The 23366-nt window shown below is 35.4% G+C and overlaps 1 protein-coding gene across 2 annotated transcripts; it reads left to right on the top strand.

Annotated features, from left to right (window-relative positions):
• Window positions 1-2215: 2215 nt before the first annotated feature.
• Window positions 2216-23137, top strand: LOC128238211 (uncharacterized). Of its 2 annotated transcripts, none has more exons than XM_052953869.1 (5): window positions 2216-2310; window positions 11939-12004; window positions 15423-16778; window positions 20254-20316; window positions 22392-23137. In XM_052953869.1, exons 3-5 carry the CDS (start codon window positions 15545-15547, stop codon window positions 22574-22576), a joined length of 1482 nt encoding a protein of 493 aa, XP_052809829.1. In that variant the 5' UTR covers window positions 2216-2310; window positions 11939-12004; window positions 15423-15544; the 3' UTR covers window positions 22577-23137. The 2 variants fall into 2 exon arrangements, with proteins under 2 accessions (XP_052809829.1, XP_052809830.1); XM_052953870.1 differs by lacking the exon at window positions 2216-2310 and adding an exon at window positions 2399-2528.
• Window positions 23138-23366: the final 229 nt, after the last annotated feature.

Raw genomic sequence — 23366 nt, 5'->3', positions numbered from 1 at the left:
TAAAAGTGTGTGGAGTCCAAAGTACATGTAGCATATGGCTTGCTAAATATTGTACTAAGAGCTAGCGCCACCGTCATGCAATATTTAAGTTGCTCACGATAAATTTGGCGAAACTTCCATAAAGCACCTGGTAGTATTTCCTTATTTATAGACGCAAACTCGCACATGTTTTTTTTTTCACTCTGATTAGCCTTGATTGGTATTCTACGATACCAATGCTTTGAATGGATTTTTTACAATGTTTTTTTTCCATATAAATATCTCAGGGAATAGTATATTTTCTACATATGTGTTCACATGTATCAAAAGCTTGTATTTGCAATTTGCAGAGACTCTGAGTATTATAACCCGGAATAAATCCTCTTATTGTTCGTGGATGTTCAAGAAGTAAAAAGTCTCTGTACAATTATATACGTTTTACTGTTTTCTCTGGGTCCAACTTACAGAGCTGTCCAAAAAATAGTAGTTTTCTCTTGTCAATTTCGTGGTCAATAGATTAACATGCTGATGTAACCTAGTGCTACGTCCAACCTGCATGAACGTGAACATCCTTGAATTGACTTTATACATTGTTTATATGCACACGATTAAGAGAATTAATATGTGTTGGTGAAATATTGTTCCAAACCTCGCAACCGTATAATGCGTTTGGAAGGACTATAGTCTGATATAAACGTTTCATAGTTAGTGAGTGTAGACTTCTATCATCGAAAGCCCCGCAATCTGTTAGACCAAAGTAGGTTGTTCTGAGTTAACAGCACACATCTTTAATTATTATTATTATTTATGTCCATGTACTTGTCATTGAACTGATTTTTTTTGGATTTGTTTAAAAAAAAAATCCAGTTTATACAGTCTGGGTCAAATTTGTAGGATATGGTAACATGTTTTTTATATTTAAAATAATAGGACGGTCGCTAGATACATTTATACAATTACCGTTTGCTATTTTACAACATATAACACGATTAACATGTTCACGTTGAATTAAGATATGGTAAATAAGCGTTTCTTTAACACTGTTTTACGGCACATTACTAAATTCCACGACTGTACAATTTGGTAGTAATTCGTTAATAGCGACTAACTGGTGTCGCGTCATAAAGTTTAGAAGCTTTTTGCCTCTAGCGTCTAAACTTTCTAAAGTTATTCTCGTTTGGTATTGTAATCCCCCATAACATTAATATACCCTTTACATATGTAGCTGCGTACAATGTTTTCAAAGTCATAAATACGATTCTTATATGTTGATTCATTGTGCCTCTTACAGGGTACATATACTTGAAAAACATATATATATATATATACAGTATATATATAGTGTCCAGGGTAAAAAAAAATAATTTCAATACCAATTATGTACATTGAATTAACTGCAAGCGGTGATACAATGTCGTTATATCGCTTTATATATTATTTTAGAAAGTCCACCTTTTCCAACACGTCATTTACTTTATAATACATTCAATAAATCAGGATCTTCCACAGAATGATGTGAAAAATTGCTATTTAAACAGCTTATAAAAGTACAGATCTTTGTGAAACAACCAATGTTCTGGAATACCGCATATGTCAATATTATTGTTTGTAAGATATTGTATATATGTATATATTTGTCATTAGCCCACATCTACCCGCAACCGGTCTTCCCAGAAATATATATATATATATATGTGTATATATTATCGTCCCACAAATGTAAAGAAATTTATCAACAATAAAAATATAAGAAAAACATGCATGCAAATGACTAAAATAACTTGTTATTTTCTTCAATGATAACATCTTACGTATACATATGTTCGTGAAACATTATTGTTGATAATACTGTTACGATGATTTTACACTTTACTTTAATGAGTAAATAGAATGGGGATAAAACAGACTATACATTATGAGGAAATAATCATGAATTTATTTTTTCGAAAGACATCTGCAAAACAAACAATTTCAAAACTCCCCTTTTCGCTGCTTTCCAAGGGAGGCTACTGCAGAGGAGGCTGAGAACCATATAGGAAGTTATAGTACCGTGTAACCATCATCAGGGAAAAGTTGGTATTTAAAATCAATATTAAAAGAAAACAATATTCAGGGCCGTTATCATTTAAGACTTCGCTATCAATTAAAGTCAAGATTTTTAAAAACACACTGTTCTTCACATTTTATCGTGCAATGTGGAAAATATCGAAAGCATCCCTATGAGATTTAAGAACTGCTCCTGCTCAACGATTTTGACGATTTAGCCGGCTCACAAAGATTGTAAATCGTGAACACGACTTGGTGGGACGACGTTGGACTTCCAGTTTGCAGGTATCATGATGGATTTTTGGTGTTGATTTGATGATGTCACAGCGGGATAATACAATTTTTAGTCCGGAATTTTCGTGAGGAGCTCCGGCACCAAACTTCCGGTTAAACACGAAGTTGACCAACATGGAACTCCAACATGGAATATTTAGCAGTTTGTTAAGATTACAGAATTAAATCCAGTAACGTTAGGTCTACCTTAATTATCAGGAACATATAAGGTTTGTTATTTTCAAATGAACGAAAGATGTTCCATTGACTTATTTACAATTTGCTTTGTTGGATTGCATTATTTTTCGCTTAGATATTTCATTTTGTTCTTATAGGCCGGTATTTTATTTAAATATAAATTCAAGTCCCTGAAGTAACAGCAGTCTTTCAAGCATATCAATAATACACTAGTAAATAACTGAATAATGGAATGAAGGAGGCGTGAAACATGTTTTAACACCACAACAATTCACAAGGGCCAGAAACAAATTATTTTTTGTTTATTTAAGCCTATATTCTATATATATACATATAAGAAAACAGTGCTCCAGCTAGCCCGTTTTTCAATGGCGCAGCGCCCGTGCCCCTTTTCTTACCGCCCTGCCCCTTTTTGAGTAGTGCCCTTTTCACAAATGCTCTATTAGCGCTAATTATCCCGTTAGTGCCCTTTTTACTATTGAAATCATTATTAAAGATCGGCAGCCGCTGTCATAATTGAGACAAATTACGTAATATTTATGATAATAGTGTTCCCGCTAGGTGTCACCATGCTGCCCCATTGCCGACTGCTTAAAATATGCCGTACTGCCCTTTCATCTTCCCATGTGCCTTGTCCAAGTCATATGACAGCTAATTGTGTATTTGTGTAGTGAGCAGACGACATGTGTTTTCATAACCGGTCATCTTTTAATCCGATAATTAGGAAAAGCCAAATAGGGAACATCGGCAGGAGGCGGAGCTATTGAATACCAGCCAATCAGAATATACATTGAGAACTCATTTATTCAATGATGAAAGTTCGTAAAATGCGATAGAAAATGTGAGGGGATGGTGAGAAATGTTGTCAAGCACAATTAAATATTTTTAAATAATTGTTTATTGTATTGTACAGACGAGACTCGCCATTTTAAACAGTGTTGATTTGAAGCAGACGGTCACTGCCGATTTATGAACACAGGAAAAGTGGCGCTAACACAATCAAATACATCACTTATTCAGTAAATGTTTTGAAAGTTTATTTGTAAAATATTGATGATAAAAATTTCTTTGTAACCCACAAAATATTTTGATGCTTTATCTAGTGTTTACCTATCATGTCCACGATCTTGTCAAAATTCGCCGAAACCGCCATTTTGTCAGACCGAATTTAGGAGTTATTTTATCAGTGTTTTATGTTTTATTAGTGACTTTTTAAGAAAGGGCAGTGATTTTTATTGTCATTTTATTCTAAAACATGAGCATATTAAACATTATTTTACCAAAGACAATTAAATAACAGCCAGGCTGAATGTAACATTCGTACCCAATCCTGAACGTACCAAATTAAGATTCGTCCCTTACATATTTGTTTTTTGTGTATTTATTTATTTGATTGCTTCAAATATTTAACTGTCTTTGTTTTTTTCTTCATTTTACATGATTTTTAGGAGAAATATGTGACACTGCACTAAAGAAGACTCCAGTCAAGTACAATCACACTATACCACAGACAATAAGACAAATTTTTATTTTGATATTAAAACACACCCTTCTAAATTTTGAGAAAAAGACCCATTTTGTTCAAGTCTGAAAATCATGGAAAATGATTTAAAATGAGTATGAAAACAAAACATTCTAGGGTGAGACCTCCCCGCCCCCCCCCCCCCCCCCCCCCCCCCGAAAAAAACCCTTGTGACAGGGGTGGACCCCTCCCACAACCACCCCCAATCGCCCCTACACGACTCATGTAGCTTGCCCTTTTCAAAACTCCACCCTGCCCTTTTCAAATCCTGGCTGGAGCACTGGAAAATAATTTGTTTCTGCCCCCTGTGCAATAATTTTTATAAATATTTAGATATGTTGTTAGTGGTTAATATTGTGGTAAACCGGAATCTCTGTTTTACCACAGTATTAACCACAGCAATTTGATTCAGTGTTTGGTCTTAAATGATATTTTAATGTCATTAAATGACCAAATACTGACAAAAACAACAATTTCAGACAAAACCGAAGGTTTTGGGAGGGGGGATATTATTTTGGTGTTGTTCGTCCTTCATTCCGTCCTTCCGGTAACATATCTTGGTAGGCATTGATCAGAAAATGTTCAAACTTGGTCAGAATGATCCCCTTGATCAAATCTCGACCACTTGTAAAAGTAGGTCACATTGGGCAGGGTTCGAATTTAACTTTGAGGAGCACTCGCAAAATTTTGCGAGTGCTTTTTGAGGCAACTCGCAAAATGAAAAATCAACTTGCACTTTTATTATTTGCTTTATTCCCTTATGATATTGTGTAATTTAATTAGAAATTTACACCTAAGACATATTATGAATATTAAAACGTATAAATCTTGAGTCACTCAACTACTAGAACTTGTTGATGGCTTATTCATCTTGGGGGGGTACGGAAAGACTCATCAGATGATGGCCGCTTTTTGATAACAAAGCTGTCCAATAATTTGACATTGTTCACTTTGTATATTCACCCTCGCCATCGGGTAATACCCATTCGGCAAGCACGCTACAGATGTCATTAAGTATTATAAGTATTAAAAACAATAACATTGTAAATTCAAAATAAATAAAAGCAACAGTAAATGTTGCAAGGATGCTTTAGACCATGAAATATATCGATCGACGAAGTCTATTCACTTTGACAGTTGGGCGGAAATATATTCAAAGGTTGATGGGGTTTACATAAAGTGCGCGAAAGCGCTAAATTTAGCCAATGATTGAGCTAGGTGATTACATCATTTGTATTCGCTTTGAATTATGCACGCCTCGGAGCATCCCGGAAAGATTCGAGATGAAACTCTGCCTTTTCGGGATTTGTTCTATTTTTGAAAACCAACTAGAGCTTGACTCCGTACTGTCTTCTTTATACTGGTAGTGTAGACATGACACGCAGAATTTTGCGCGCTTGAATAAAAGTCACTCGCAATTTGCAAATGTCGCTCGCATTTTGCGAGTATGCGAGTTTAAATTCGAACCCTGTTGGGTCAAAAACTAGGTCACATTTTAGAAAAATCTTTGGAACATACTAGAGGCATTATACATGTTCAAATATATATGACACTTATTAAGAATGTTTTCCTTGATGAACTCTTGGTCGTAAATAAAACTGGGTCACATATGATTGAAAATTAGGTCACTAGGTCAAATCTTAGAAAAAAAATATTGTCTAGAACCATATCATGGTAATGATTGGTCAAGTTATGTTCAAAATTGGTCATGATGTACCCCTTGATGAAATATGGACCACTTAAAAAAGTGGGTCACATGGGGTCAAAAACTAGGTCACAAGGTCAAACCTTAGAAAAATCTTTGGAACATAATAGAGGCATTATACATGGTCAAATATTCATAAAACTTAATCATAATGTTTTCCTTATTCAAAACTGGGTCATAAAAATGATCGAATTCAGGTCACTAGGTCAAATATTAGATTTTTTGTCTGGAATTGAAATGATTGGTTGTATTATCTTCAAACTTGGTCATGATGTACCCCTTGATGAAATATTGACCGCTTGTAAAAGTGGGGCATATGGGGTCAAAAACTAGGTCACTAGGTCAAATCTTAGAAAAATCTTTGAAACACATTAGAGGCATTATGTATGGTCTAATACTCATGAAACTTGATCAGAATGTTTTCCTTGATGAACTCTTGGGCATGTTTTAAACTGGGTCACATGTGATAATTTTTTTATGCCCCCGAAGGTGGGCATATTAAAATCGCTCCGTCCGTCCGTCCGTCCGTCCGGCTCTATAACTTTCCCTTGTATGGACAGATTTTAAAATAACTTGCCACATGTGTTCCACATACCAAGACGACGTGTGGCGTGAAAGACTCGTGTCCCTACCTCAAAGGTCAAGGTCACACTTAGTGTTTATTCACAATGGAGTGCTGCATATAAGGACATAGAGTATAGGTTGTCGTGTCCGGGCTGTAACTTTCTCTTGTATGGACAGATTTTAAAATAACTTGCCACATGTGTTCCACATACCAAGACGACGTGTCGCGTGCAAGACCCGTGTCCCTACCTCAAAGGTCAAGGTCACACTTAGTGTTTATTCACAATGGAGTGCTGCATATAAGGACATAGAGTATAGGTTGTCGTGTCTGGGCTGTAACTTTCCCTTGTATGGACAGATTTTAAAATAACTTGCCACATGTGTTCCACATACCAAGACGACGTGTCGCGTGCAAGACCCGTGTCCCTACCTCAAAGGTCAAGGTCACACTTAGTGTTTATTCACAATGGATTGCTGCATATAAGGACATAGAGTATAGGTTGTCATGTCCGGGCTGTAACTTTCCCTTGTATGGACAGATTTTAAAATAACTTGCCACATGTGTTCCACATACCAAGACGACGTGTCGCGTGCAAGACCCGTGTCCCTACCTCAAAGGTCAAGGTCACACTTAGTGTTTATTCACAATGGATTGCTGCATATAAGGACATAGAGTATAGGTTGTCATGTCCGGGCTGTAACTTTCCCTTGTATGGACAGATTTTAAAATAACTTGCCACATGTGTTCCACATACCAAGACGACGTGTCGCATGCAAGACCCGTGTCCCTACCTCAAAGGTCAAGGTCACACTTAGTGTTTATTCACAATGGAGTGCTGCATATAAGGACATAGAGTATAGGTTGTCGTGTCCGGGCTGTAACTTTCTCTTGTATGGACAGATTTTAAAATAACTTGCCACATGTGTTCCACATACCAAGACAACGTGTTGCGTGCAAGACCCGTGTCCCTGCCTCAAAGGTCAGGGTCACACATAGTGTTTATTCACAATGGAGTGCTGCATATAAGGACACAGAGTATAGGTTGTCGTGTCTGGGCTGTAACTTTCCCTTGTATGGACAGATTTTAAAATAACTTGCCACATGTGTTCCACATACCAAGACGACGTGTCGCGTGCAAGACCCGTGTCCCTACCTCAAAGGTCAAGGTCACACTTAGTGTTTATTCACAATGGAGTGCTGCATATAAGGACATAGAGTATAGGTTGTCGTGTCCGGGCTGTAACTTTCCCTTGTATGGACAGATTATAAAATAACTTGCCACATGTGTTCCACATACCAAGATGACGTGTCGCGTGCAAGACCCTTGTCCCTACCTCAAAGGTCAAGGTCACACTTAGTGTTTATTCACAATGGATTGCTGCATATAAAGACATAGAGTTTAGGTTGTCGTGTCAGGGCTGTTACTTTCCCTTGTATGGACAGATTTTAAAATCACTTGCTACATGTGTTCCACATACGAAGACGACGTGTCGTGTGCAAGACCCATGTCCCTACCTCTAAGGTGAAAGATACACTAAGTGTTTATTCACAAGGGAATTCTGAATATAAGGACATAACAGTGTAGGTTGTCCAGTATGGGTGGTATTTTTTAATGTTCAGAGGCAATTTAAAATAACTTGCCATATGTATTTGACACGTAAAGGCAAGATCAACTTTTCATGTACTGACCTTGTTCGTAGGTCAATGTCACATTCGGGGGCATTCGTCACATACTGTGACAGCTCTTGTTTAGGTCATTAGGTCAAATCTTTTAAAAATCTTGTCCGAAACTATTTTATAGTGGTGATTGGTCAGATTATGCAAACATGGTCAGAATGTTCTCTTGGGTTAAATTTTGATTGCGTTTTAAAAGTGGGTCATATGGGTCAAAATCAAGGTCAATAGGTCAAATCTTAGAAAAAATATTGGGAACACACTTGAGGCAATCTAATATCCATGAAACCTAATCAGACTGTTTTCCTTTATTGTTGTTGAATAGTTCGAAACTTGGTAACATATGGTCAAAAAACTAGGTCACTAGGTCATATCTAACAGAAATCTTGGGAACACTCTGGAGGCAATACATCTGCTCTAATTTCCATGAAACTTAATCAGAATGTTTGCCTCGATAAAATCTTGGAATAGTTAAAAACTAGTAGGTCATGTGGGGTCATTGGGTCAAATCTTAAAAAAACCTTGTGGATACTCTAGAGGCTATATTCTTTTTGGCAATATATCTGGACCAATTTTCATGAAACTTGATCAAAATATTTGCCTTGATGAAATCTTAGATTAGTTCGGAATTGGGTAACATGGAGTCAAAAACTAGTTTTCTTGGGCTAAATGCTACATTATATACAATATTTTTTTTATTTCAAACAGTTGCAATCAAACTCAAACACATATATAATTATTTCACCAACAATTGATTTCCAGTCCTTGACTTAGCCCAATCAGGCGGGGGATATTAATTCAACAAATTTTCTTGTTTTTAAATATCGATATGAAGATTGTATGCTCAATTAACTGATGTGATACTTAATTTTTCTAGTAGTCCAACAGAATTGACTTCAAATTTCTTGTAGTCCGACCAAAAATCTGGTTGTCTCTGAAGTGTGACTACTGAAGTGTTAGTGTCGAACCCTGGACACAGTGGTATATAGCTAAAATGCTTGCACTCTTTCTGGTTTAACATGGATAACGGCAACTCACTAGATTAAATTAGAGTGTCAGTCTGGTTCTGCGAGTTGAAAATTTTAGCACTTGCAAATATGTGCGAGTATCAAAAAAAGTTAAATTCGAACCCAGATCCCTCAGTGGGATGCGCCTAATGATGTCACGTATGGAGCTAATGCTGTATTGTATGGAAACCAAAATTAACTACACAAACTATCGGGGTTTTAAACAGATGTAAACATAAAAAATGACAAAAATTATCAGATTTTATTTTCGTTGTTGTGAGGAAATTAGCCGGGTGAAGTTACCGGATGATTTTACCGGCTCCCGGCCCATTTCTACACCCCTGCATGAATAAACAATAATCCCTATCAGTGTATAGTACGTAATTTTTGTTTTAGCTTGTTGATCTTAATTTAATTGCCCGCCGGCGCTGCCTTATCAGATCTCTAGTCTGACTGTGCAGTGTAGTGGGATGGTTTTTTTTCCAATAATCAGGCCTTCCAGCGTTCCTACTTTTTCCTACTTTTTTAACAGCTTCCTACTTTTTCCTACTTTTTTCTAAAAACCTCCTACTATTCCTACTTTTTTGAAAACAAAGTCCGCAAAAATATTAAAGTTTGATCTTTGTGCTAGTTTTATTTGCAGAAAATGAACAAAAGATGTCAAACTGGCTGGTTTCTGTTGTTGAAAGGTGTGGCAACATGTTCCACTTTGACGTGCATCATCTTTTCACCCACACAGTTCAGCAACAGAAACTGACCAAGCATCATTCACTAAAATATTCAATGTGGCATATAGAATGGTATGATTTTACATTACAAACATCTCCTCTAGTTAAGTTAATAGCTATTAATAATTACATATTTAACCAAAAATATTCCTACTTTTTTGTAAAAAATATTCCTACTATTTCCTTCTTTTCTGTCAGAAAACCTCCTACTTTTTTCCCACTTTTTTTGTTAGTGGCTGCTGGAAGGCCTGAATAATTCGCTGTAGCATTTAAACCCTTCCTTATAGCGACAACCCTCCTCTGTCTTCAACAACCCCTTTCACACCCCTCACATAAAAAAAAAATTATGGCATACCCTCCGCATAGAAAGTATAGTGTGAGCATCAGCCTTCACCACCACCCACACGCACATTGATGTATATTATGGGGAATATGACAGTGTTTTGCAGTAGTTAACTGTAGCATTTTATGCATTTTTATCGCCTATCCCCCCGCAAGCTTCCCAACCACTCACTACCAACCCCAACCCACACACGATATACCTCCTCCCATACAATATAGTATGAACCCTAAGCCTCTCCCCTTTGCTCAATAATGTGTATGATATGGAAGATTTTTTCCTGTTAATTAATTGTACCTTTATAACCATTTTTAGCTCGACTATTCGAAGAATATGGAGAGCTATACTACTCACCCAAGCGTCGGCGTCGATATTGGTGTCACACCTTGGTTAAGGTTTTGCGTGCAAGCACACATACGTTAAATCTCAGCAACTGCTTGAGGTATTGCATTGAGACTTGATACAATGGTACTCAACCTACTTAATTAACCAAGTTAGATAACTCTAGTTTGCATTTAATGCAAATAATTGCCCTTTAATATTCAACTTTGAAACTCTGGTTAAGGTTTTGAGCACAAGCACACATAAGTTAATATCTCAGCAACTACTTGAGGTATTGCATTGAGACTTGATACAATGGTACTCAACCATCCAACCTACTTAATTAACCAAGTGAGATAATGCTACTTTGCATTAAATGCAAATATTTGCCCTTTATTATTTGACTGTGAAATTCTGGTTTAGGTTTTGCGTGCAAGCACACATAGGTTAATATCTCACTACCTACTTGAGGTATTGCATTGAGACTTGATACAATGGTACTCAACCATCCAACCTACTTAATTAACCAAGTTAGAAAACTCTAGTTTGCATTTAATGCAAATAAAAGGCCTTTATTATTCGACTTAGAAATTCTGGTTAAGGTTTTGCGCGCAAGCACACATAGGTTAATATCTCAGCAACTACTTGAGGTATTGCATTGAGACTTGATACAATGGTACTCAACCATCCAACCCACTTAATTAACCAAGTTAGATAACTCTAGTTTGCATTAATGCAAATAATAGGCCTTTATTATTCGACTTAGAAATTCTGGTTAAGGTTTTGCATGTAACCACTTTTAAGTCAATACCTCAGCGAATACATCATGTATTGCATTGAAACTTTACGCACAGGCTCTCAACCATTTAACCTTCTTCTTTAATCAAGTAAGGTAACTCTATCTTTCATATAATATAATTTTTGTCCCTTTATTCTGAGACTTAGAAATTCTGGTTAAGGTCTTGCATGTTAGAACACATAGGATTATATCTCAGCAACTACTTGATGTATTGCGTTGAGACTTTATACATTGGTATTCAACCACCCAACGTTATTCAATAACCAAGTTAGATAACTGTATTTTGCAAATAATGGCTCTTTATTATTAGACTTAAAAATTCTGGTTAAAACTATCCATGTAACCACATTTATGTTAATATCTCAGCACATCATGTATTGCATTGAAATCTAATCTAACAGTGGTCCATGCATGTTTCGCCAAAACTTTTCAATCCTTACATTAAAAAGCAGCGGAATAGTCGAGCGCGCTGTCTCTGTGACAGCTCTTGTTATTGCCCCTTCTTCTCCACCGTCCCAGGCCCTTGCATACAGCATGTCCTCCTCACACAGGGTATAGTATGAGCACTAGCCTCCCCGTCCCCCTCGTACACAATCATTTATACGATAGGTAAAAGCCGAGTTCTCGAGGTACTCGCCCAATCCTTCACCTCTGACTTCCCCAACACCTCACACACAGACCCCCCCCCCCCACCAAGCTGACCTAAACTAGTAACAAAATGTTGACTCTGTAATTGATACTTACACACTCCACTTAACCTAACCAGTTTGTTTAATTCCAGATCACCTTGGTTAATTTCGGACCAAAGTAGGGGTGTTCTCAGCGCAGTAAGGAAACTTTGTCAAAGGTAAAAAGTCACAAAATTGTTGAAGTATGTAATGTATTTCAAATTTAATATACAAGTTGGGGTGCACATCTGTTTCAATTAATCAATAATCCTATGTCTTTTGGACATGCCATAGTATTATTTTAATTAAGGGGTCATTTATGAGAACAATGATTTAACTAGAATTTATTTTCAACATCTATGCTAGCTATAATTCCAATAGATTTTAACTCACAAACACAGCATGTACAGTGTGTGTATTCCACGTAATAAATTACCTTATATGCTACGTCTGAAGGCAACATTTTGCTTAAAATGTAGTCTTAAAACCAAGAAAAAAAATTTCCTACATTTTAAATGAAATAAAGGGCAGTCTATGCCACTTAAAGAGCTCCGCCTTCGTTTCATTACCGGAGTTTGATTAGGTGATTAGTTTCCTCAAACACTTTGACAAACCTATTTCCAAACTAATGTATTGACAGTGCTCGTTCAGGAGCGGGTTTTGTGAAAAGGTTTGTGGAAGTGTTTTCATAAACTAAACTCTCGATCAGACTCTGGTAAAATACTGAAGGCGGGGCTCTGTAAGTGGCGTAGACTGCAAAATGTTTCATATAAAATGGTGCAGAAATTGTAACGTTATCTTTGTTTAGTCTTCATTCAGAGCAAAATATTGCCCTCCGACATAGCATTTATGATGCAATTCGTCACATGGTAAACACACACTGATGTAGCATGTATCGATAGAGATCACAGTTATAAATGATTGGAACTACAAAAAAATTATCACATATATTACATTTCGGTTTTATAAAACTCATCGGAGTTTGACTGTATCATTAAGCATCAAACAACATGATATTTCACTTTTTTAACTATTATAAAACACCTTTATAGCAGAACTCTCTTGCATTTATATCAATGGTGAATGTAACAGGGAGACAGACGATTCAAACACACTTGATGGACATGTGATTAAACATGAGCATGAAATGAAATATGAGAATCAGATAATGTCATAAACCCTTTAATTAAATGTTTTATTGCAGTCATATAAATTAAGATCTGGACTCACAACAAGTCTGGCTAGTAAATCACAAATGTACATGTTTGTTCCAAGTTGTCATAATTCACAGCATGTTTCCTGCAAATGACTACCATGAATGGGGACGGGGTTGCTAAGTAATCAATCACTCCGGTGAATTGATTCACCTCATTCAAGTCCCGTCTCTTGGCCCCTCATTGTTGAGCAAACATTGTTTTAAATAAAGCATGAGTAAATATATCCCTTATGCTTTACACAAGTGTGTGTATAAGATTTATTTTGACCTCAGTTTGACTATACATATATATACCAGTCAGCATTGAAAACAACTTGAGTTTTGCTGTTTATAATATGAGAATTATTATTATTATGTGTCACAGCTACGATATAGAAATTCACAATAAATCATCAATTTTGAAAAAAAGAATATTAACTGTGTCTAAAATTATCTTGCATTATCCAGTAAAACCATATTCAGTTAAATTAAAATGTTTTGAAACAATGCAGTGTTTGAAAGAGACTTTTCTGATCTGAAATATTCTTATGATCACTATGCAGATTTCACAAAGTGCTAAGCGAGAGCTATTGTGATATGGTGATTGTCTTTCTTTGTCCTTGGTCAACATTTTCCTTCAAACAACTTCTCGTCCTAAACCACTGGGTCAATGTCAACCAAACTTAACAGGAAGGTCCTTGGATGGTCTTCTCCCAGATTCCTTCAAAGTTGTTCCATGCAGAACTCTGGTTGCCATAGCAACCCAAAGATACCGGTCCACTTTGAAAATCTTCATATCAGAAACTACTGGCATGATTTCAACATTTTTTTCACTGAAATGCTCCTTAGGTGATCCTGTATCAAATTCCTTCACCCATATTGATTTGTAAAAAAAACAATCTTTTTAGACTGGGCCGACAGATGGCTTGATAAGTTCAACCCCACAAAATCGTAATCAATGGTCATATCTCGTAAAAGAAATAAACCCATTTACCCACCAGTGTATATGTTTGACACAGCTATTCCTTTTGTTGAATCTCACAAACATCTAGGAATTTTTCTCTCTGGTGGTTGCAGTTGGCATGCTCATATTAACTACATCAAAGATAAAGCCTGGTCCAGAATTAATATTATAAAATGTCATTGTTATCAACTTGATAGGTGGTCTTTGGAGGTAATTTTTTTTCCTTTATAAGGCCAATCTTGGAGCATGCAGATGCTTTCTGGGATAATAGTACACAATACAATAAAAACAAACTGGATTAAATACAAATGAATGTGCACGTATAATTACATTGTTATACTAGACTTGCTTCTCTGCGCTCAATTGCTACAAATTGAATCTGTTGGGGAAAATTAAAATACAGACGTGAGAAACACAAACTTTTCTCTACAGTGAATCAAAGCGCTGAAAGACAGTAATTAACTTGCATTAACAGCGTACATCAGGGACACTTGACAAATATATTAGCTGCTATAATTTGATAACTGCAATATGCTGATATTGAGTGTAAAAGTGAACGAAATACGTTGGAGAAATTGCTGAAATAACAGAATTAAAAAACCCTGTCCAACCAGCTTTATCTGTAAAATCTGACATGTCCACCAGACTTCATACAGCAATGCATTACAATATTTTTTTCTGAAAGGTCACCTTCAATAATGATTTTACACGTTAATTATACCATGAAATATCGTAATACGCTACTAATAAGATATTTTAAATGGACAGATGCTGTCTTGTCGTTCTATGGTTATGTTTTTCAAAGTGTTTTAACTTTAAAGCTCGCAGATCATCAGATTTAAATTGTCGTCTTTAACCTGAATTATTGACGAAACAGTGACATTGTAGACAAAACCAAATACTTACATAGAATCAATAATAATAGGACTCGGGGTCATCTTGCACCTATCCTTTTAAAAACATTTCAATTTCTCGTTTACTTCAATGAAATATATCTTACCTCTGGTCATGTTTACCATCCAGGGCTTCTACCGGTATTAAGAATTTTAAACTGGAAGTATGACCTTCTTGACCATCAATATTGGATGTTTTTCTCTGAAATGCGAAAGTTTTAAGTCTCCCGAAGACATTATTTTTTCTACTATTTTTCAACGATGAGGTGGTTAAAAATCAAATAACATGCAGCTATAACTTACAGAATTCACAGATTTATATTATAATTATTCATTTTATTTTATGATTGATTGAAATTGTGACCATACATACAAAATTGGGGAATATCAAATACAAGGTGAATTATCTAAAATAATTATTGTAGGCTTTTACAGGATTATATCATGTTTCCGAAAGATCAAAAATAAAACTTGAACAAGAAGACCAGATTTATGTGTTTCTTATCGATTTCTGTGGAATAATTGCAATCAGTTCTTTTTTCCAGGCGTAATTAAAATGATGTCAAAAATGGACAAACACGATTTGGACAGTAGCTTAGATTGAGCAAATATGGATATTTAAAAGCTAAAAAGGTAAAAAAGAAGATAGAAGATAGAATACCTCAAAATGAGAGACAACACATGTTTCATCACTTGTTTACCAGATGGGACAAGCCTCCCTGAAGTTGTGGAATACTGGATGGAAAAAACATCCTCTTCATTTATCTTGATTGCAAAGTTTCATGAGCTTGTTATAAATTTTAATCCCCAACAGAATACAATTGATAGAATTAAAGACATTCCCGGTAGTAAACGCTGTAAGAATTTGGCTGAGATTCATTCCAAGGAAGATGAAAATGTTATGGTGATCAGAGAAAATGGTGAAAATCATGTACAAGTACATGAGGAATCAAGCGAAATCAACTCTATCATTGAGAAGATTAAGAAGCAAGCAATAATGAGAAAATGTTTTTTAAATTGGGAGTTAAAGAAAGATTGTAATGAATGCACAAGCCATCAAAAACAAACTCAACCAAATTGTAATGACCTTTGTTACAATAACATTGAATGTGCTGATTGCATCTCTGCAGAAGAAGATCATAGAATAGGAAACACAATATATTTGCCAACTGTCATAAATAGCCGAAAGTACAGAAGACATTCTTTAGAAGAAGTTAGAGATGAAGAAAGAGATCCCATTTTGCTTGGCATTGGTTTTGATGATAATGGTTTTTCAATTTCATTGTCTGATTGTAAGAATAAGAACAGAAATGATGAAAATCATGATGCTGAAAAAAACCTCAACAACGATGTTTTGCTTGATAAAAGTAAATTGAATGCTACCAAACTGCATCTAGACTTACTGGAAATATGTTACTGGAACGGTCTAATAGGCATGATTCGTGAAAGAACCACACTTCCGGAAATGCTCTTCTTTCACATCGACATTGTTGCTTATCCAAGTAGACGACGAGTAAGGAGGCGTTCTCAACAACAGGCTGAGGAACATCCTAGATATCATGCACAGTGCACAGAGGAGTCAAAAGTACAGGACAGGGAATCGAGAAACTATGACATTGTCACCTCAACATCGCCTGTGTTTTCCGACAGGGACTCAGCAACCGCCACCAACACCCCTCTCCCTGTAACACCCACCCTCAATATCCCATACGCCCAGGAGAGGGCCCGTCAGGACATGGTCCAGGGGCAGGGCCAGCACAGTATAGCAGGAGGGGGCAGAACAAACCCTAGGCACCCCCAGTACCAGGACCAAACGGCACGACAGAGGTCATTTACTAACTGGCCTGCAACAGCCCATCAGGCACCGGCACGCATGGTCGAGTTTGGATTCTTTTATACAGGTAAGGTCAAGATATGGAATACATATTTAATCAAATTGTAGCCCAAGATTTAATCTATTGGATTAAGTGTGAGATACCTTAACAACCCTGTAAATAACAGTTGTATTAAGATTTCTTTTAAAAGTTTCGCAACTCAAAATTAACCACTAATCATTCTAATGTGATTATCTCTAATTTTATTTTGCAAAATTTGCATTGACATCTATGATATGTGTTCATGCATATACAGTGTATCTACACTATTTAATAATTGCAACCTTTAATTATGTGTGTTTTCTCTAGGAACAACGTTTATTCATTCCTTCGGTGTCCATGTACAACATTCACATGTTTTGAGAATTGTTACAGTCGTGTTTGTGGTTTGTCTAGAAAACATATGTTTATGGTCCCTTATGCAATAAAAAAGAGCATGATCACATATTCAACGGTGGACCAGTCATGATAGAAAAATAAAGTGTCACCCCGCCCTCATTTTAAAACAAATTTGGATGAACATCTAGCAATTAATTTATTCTATTGCATGTTGCACAAAACATACTACACCTACACTCATGAAATGTTATGAGTATATAAATCAGCCTGGACTGTTGTGCATCTACCATCTATGTCACATGTATCGATATCTCAGGCCAACAAGATAAATGGCTCTTGACTTAGTAATAAGTAGGGATGCAAACGAATGGCAAAATTGATATTCAAATATTCAATGATTCATTCGATCGAATATTCAAATATTCGATTCCCAAAATGAATCTTGTATAAAACTATTACTTTCGCTAAAGTTACAGCCAGGGCCAAAAAAATCTTCTTTGTCATAGCCGGTACACGCGACGGATCCCGATTCCTCCCTAAATTAGCCTCTTGGACGAAACATTTTGAACAATCAAAACACAATCTTGAATAATTACAATTTCACTAAATTCATATTTATAAACAATGCTAAATCATAAACTCCCAGTTTAATGATGATATTAGATAACGGAGGGGTTTTCTGTAGGACGATCAGCCTCGTTCTTGGATAGACCTTAATATAACAAAAACAAAACAAACTTGGGACCTAGTTAAATAATATAACAAAAACAATCATTGATTTTGACTTATCTATTGTACAACAATACAGGAAATATATCCTAAAACGCTATACCAAACGGTTACATTTAAAAGCATGGACGATGTAATGAAAGACGGAGAACAATTTGTGGCACGTACATATAAGTAGCACATCGCATTCCTTTTGTCACAGCGATTTGAAATATATTGCACAACCTAATTGGAAGCCAAAAGAACAATTTGGTGTGAAAGCCGATTCCCTTTGTCCTTAATTGGCCTGGTCATTTAAATTTCACCGAAAATATTTGAAACTTGTTTGATGTCACTTGTCTAATAGCCAGTTATTGTAAAATTACTGGGACTGTTTAAAGTATCCCACAGTATGCCCTAATTGACATATGACACACGTATAGCGTATTGTCATCAAATTCACGCCTCTGGAATTAGGGCCAATTTGTTTTTAAAGCAAGACAAACAAATTTAATACATAACAACACAGATGTAGGCAAAAAGAACATTGAATATTCAAATACCGATTTTGGGGTCAAAAACTAGGTCACTAAGTCAAATCTTAGAAAAATCTTTGGAACATACTAGAGGCTTTATACATGGTCAAATATTCATGAAACTTAATCAGAATGTTTTCCTTGATGAACTCTTGGTCTTTAATAAAACTGGGTCACATATGATAGAAAATTAGGTCACTAGGTCAAATCTTAGAAAAATCTTGTCCGGAACCGTATCATGATAATAATTGGTCAAGTTATGTTCAAAATTGGTCATGATGTAGCACTTGATGAAATATTGACCACATAAAAAAGTGGGTCACATGGGGTCATAAACTAGGTCACTAGGTCAAATCTTAGAAAATCTTTGGAATATATATAATAGAGGCATTATACATGGTCAAATATTCATAAAACTTAATCAGAATGTTTTTCTTGATATAATCTTGGACTGATTTAAAACAGGGTCACATGTGATAAAAAATTAGAAAACTGGGTCACATGTGATAAAAAGTTAGGTCACTAAGTCAAATCTTACAAAAATCTTGTCCGAGACCATTTCATTGTAGCGAAAGGTCGGATTATGTTCATACATGTATGACTGAACACATGAAAATAAATATATGTATTTTATGATGATTTACTTCCATCAACTTCCATTATAATTGATTATGATAGTATATAATCAATAATCACCAACATGAAGCTCCTGTGAGCTTGAAAATAACACACAGTGAACATGATCAACAGGTACCTTAAAATGTCATTTTCCACTATTTACTGAAATCACTTCAGACATATCTGAACTTTCACTTTGAAATCATTCAAATTCATAGAAACTATTACAAATGTTACTCTATATACAAAACTTTTATTTCAAATAATTCCAAACAACTCAAACTTATATCCAACATTCATAACAGTCCATTTCTCTGCAGCCATATAACATGTTAATATAGGAATATTCCACCTACTTTTCATTTCCAATCCAAGAATTTTGCCTAATCAGGCAGGGGATATAAATTCAATGAATTTGCTTGTTTCAACTGCAATCACCGCAAACTACCCCTTCTGTCATCGTTTTATTCTGTACCTTTTGATATATTATAAGTCTCCAGTCTCAAGTCCCCTATGTATATTCACAGCTGAAATCAGTTAAACTTACTGACTAGATAATTTACCAACAATCCTTAGCGCACATGGCAAGCAACCAGAACTACACTGGTTTGATTATTATTGAAAACTCAAAAATGTATGTACATACATAGAAGTTTCCCATACATTGTTTGTATGTCCGTGATTACATACACCGTTCACTTGTATTGTCTAAAGCTAGTTTGTTGATAATAAATAGTTTATATTAAATAGTCTTCATATAGTGAATATAACAGTGAAATGTAAATGTGTTTTTTTCTTAAAAGAGAAACAATCCACATAAAGCCACAAGACATTGGTGATTTTCAATATGTTGACACAAAAACATGTTTATTTTGTAGAGAGACTTTTCCGTCAAATGCTTTTTGATTAGAAGTCTGAAAAAAATATGCATTCGCAAATTTTGTGCAACTCCTTGTATAAACTACACATGTATCAATGTATGTATTTTGCATGCTAAATGTTGAACCTCAAAACTCAATACAAAATGAATGTTTGAAACATTTCATGTTTTGGTCCTTCAAACCAATTCTTTGCACTTGAAACTTTCGAAATAAGGATTCAGTGAACTAAAATAACCAATTCTGTTGCTGTAGTTAAAAACATTAAAATACAGTATGTTTCTGTTTGCTTTGAAATCAGAGATTGTACATGAGTGTCATGACTTGTATACATATAAAAAATAAAACATTCCTCAAAATAATAAATCTGATAAATTAAAATAATAAGCAGATTGTTATCTTGAAAATCGTCTTTACCGACAGGTCATGATGTAGACATTCATTGGCCCCCGCCACCACAACTGATTGCCGATTGTGACCATGCTGGTAAGTGCTTCTATTTCCTTGCATGTGCCCCAGTTATACCAGATGTATCTTTCTTTTTATTTAATTATTTAGTTGGTTATTAATTATGTTGCTTTTGTAGCATGGCACACATGTAGGTCTTGTACCTTACCGGTCTTGGTTCATGGCGCCTCACTTTCTTTTACACAGTCCCTTACTCAGTGCTCCAACAAGGCCTAAATAGCAGGGTGGGGCACCCCTTTGTCCTTTTTCTGCACCCTGCTGCCTTTTTACTACACCCTCTTTTTCCCTTCTGCTTGACAGAGGCAATTTAAGGATTAGGTGTAAAAAGAACACAGCTGAGGTATTCATAACAAACTATAAGTATTGAAACTAATGACAACATATTCACACCAAAACAATGAACATTGGCCCTTGCTAGTGCCCCATTAAGGCTCATTCAATTGATCAAAAGTGCCCTTTCTAACCTAGCAACATGCCTTTTTGAAATCCTGGCTGAAGCACTGCTTACTCATGGGAAATTTTTCCATATTTAAATGAAATATTCCCCTGATATACAATTTTTGAAGGGGGTATATTGGAGTCACCTTGTGGTTGGTCGGTTGGGCTGGTGTCCCAAGGATAACTTGAAAACAACTAGATGGAATTTTTTAAACTTCATTCAATGATAGAACATGATGAGAGGAAGTGATACAAAAAAACACTATATTTTAGCTTATTACAGAGTACCGATAATTGCCCTTTGTTACTTTTCCTTGTCCAGGGCATAACTAAAAAAATAAAGGATGGAATTTAATCAAACATCATACACTGGTATAGTCAAGTGGGAGGAAGTGCAGTGTACCAGTACCATAGCTTTATTTAAGTTAATTACAGAGTTATTGCTCTTTGTTAGTTTTTCATATCAGGAGCAAAACTTCAAAACTACTTGATGAAATTTAATTAAATTTATATACAATGGTAAAGCACAATGAGAGGAAGTGCAGTGTACCAGAACCATTTCTTTTTTTTTTAACTTATTACAGAGTTATTGCCCTTTGTAAGTTTTTCATATCAGGAGCATAACTTGAAAACTACTGAATGGAATTTGATTACACTCCATACAATGATTGAGCGCAATCAGAAGAATTGCAGTGTACCAGAACCATAACTCTATTTAACTTATCACAGAGTTATTGTTCTTTGCCTTTTTTTTAGCAAACTTGAACACTACTGGATGGATTTTAATTACACTCTATACAATGATGAAACACAAAGAAAGGAAGTGCAGTGTGCCAGAACCTTAACTCTATTTCAGCTAATTACAAAGAAATAGCCCTTTTCTACTTTTCCTTGTCCGGAGCATAACTTGAAAACTTATCGAAAGAATTTAATTAAACATCATACAATGGTAAAACACAATGAGAAGAAGTGCTGTGTACAAGAATCATAACTCTATTTCAGCTAATCCCAGAGTTATTGCCCTTTGTTAATTTTCCTTGTCTGGACCAAAACTTGAAACTAAAAGATGAAGTTTATATTATATTATATATAATATTCAAACAGTGGTAAAGCACTAGGAGAGGAAGTGCAATGTTTAAGAGCAATAACTCTATTTCAGCTAATCACAGTTATTGCCCTTTGTGTTTTTTTTGTCTGGCACATAACTTATTACTCATAAACTAATAGATGTAATGTAATTTTATTTAATAAAACTTCATGCAGTGATAAAGCTCAAAGGAAGGAAGTGCAGTGCACAATAAACATATCTCTGTTTCAGCTTATCACAGAGTTATGAACATTGTTAATTTTTCTTGTCTGGAGAATAACTTAAAAAAACACAAGGATTGAATTTAAACAAAGTTCATACAATGGTAAATCACAATGAGAGGAAGTGGAGTTAACAATAACCATAGCTCTATTTCAGCTACATGCAGAGTTACCAAAATAGTCAACAATTGTAATGTATACAATTGGTAAACTGATATCTCGCTAACCCAACCAGGGTGCAATACTGATATAAACAATTACAGTAATTCGCTTTTCTTGCTGTTAATGCGCCAACTTTACTCTCTCTATATATATATACATGTACAACACCCTGCTGTATATTTCAGAGGCTATTAGAGAGAATCAGCGCCTAAAAAGGATCCTGAAGTGTATTCAGTGTAAGAGAAATGACTGTAATTTGCTATTCTTGCCATGCAGTCACCACCGCCTGTGTGTGCCATGCGCAGAAAATATCACCAACTGTCTGGTGTGTGGAAGAGAGGTGGAGGAAAAAGTGAAAACGTACAGGTAACCCCTGTTTAGCAAGAGAGGGGTATAGGAAAAGCATTGATTGATGTTATTGTACGGCTTTTGTAAATCGAAATGTCTTTTGCGTAATGCCTGCATGATTTCTCTTAGGTGTCACCTGTTTATCATAGAAATAATATATTAGGGATCGCATGGTGTTTTTGATAGTGTCAACCATCATATTCATAATTTCAAAGAGGAAAAGGATTGGTTAGCTATAGCAGTTTCGTAATAGTTTTGTGAATCATACTCAAAAATGATGAAAAACGGTTGCAAGAAAACGACAATGTTATGATCAAATATAAGCCGCAATATCAAGTGAACTATTATTATAGTATCACCAATGACCAAGTATTGTCTATTCTATCTGCCAGTCTTGTAACCTATGAGTAAATGAAGGAGCTTTTTTGATTTGAGTAGACTTGGAGATGAATTATGTTTCTTCATGTATGTGTGTGTTTTTTGAAACAACCATGTATGTTGACAGTGAATTTGGCGAATGTCTAGGGAATCTGAAAAATTGTATTTCACGTGGTAAAGGAAATAACGTTTTAAAGGCACATATTTTTAGATGGACAGAGGCTTTCCTTGATATAAACACAGGATGGCCAGGGTCTGTTCATATTGCCTGTGTGTTCTTAAACATTTAACTTGCTGAGAATATACATTTAAATATAATTACAGTAAAACTAGCTAAAATCGACCGTTGTTACAATTTCCCAGTTTGTTATATAAAATTGTTTTTCAGTGTAGACTAAGTTTTAAGTCATCAAAAGTGTCGTCAAATCGAATGT

The sequence above is a fragment of the Mya arenaria genome, chromosome 6 (genome assembly GCF_026914265.1).
Source record: "Mya arenaria isolate MELC-2E11 chromosome 6, ASM2691426v1".
Lineage (NCBI taxonomy): Eukaryota > Metazoa > Mollusca > Bivalvia > Myida > Myidae > Mya > Mya arenaria.
Note: the sequence above shows the minus strand (reverse complement) of the source record. Positions and strands in the feature narration are given on the sequence as shown.

Bases quoted from the DNA above. Each gene is read 5' to 3' on its own strand.
- LOC128238211 (XM_052953869.1), top strand. From the start codon at position 15,545: ATGAGAGACAACACATGTTTCATCACTTGTTTACCAGATGGGACAAGC. The intron at 16,779-20,253 runs GTAAGGTCAAGA...CTTTACCGACAG, and splicing joins GTTTGGATTCTTTTATACAG to GTCATGATGTAGACATTCAT. The intron at 20,317-22,391 runs GTAAGTGCTTCT...TGTATATTTCAG, and splicing joins TGCCGATTGTGACCATGCTG to AGGCTATTAGAGAGAATCAG.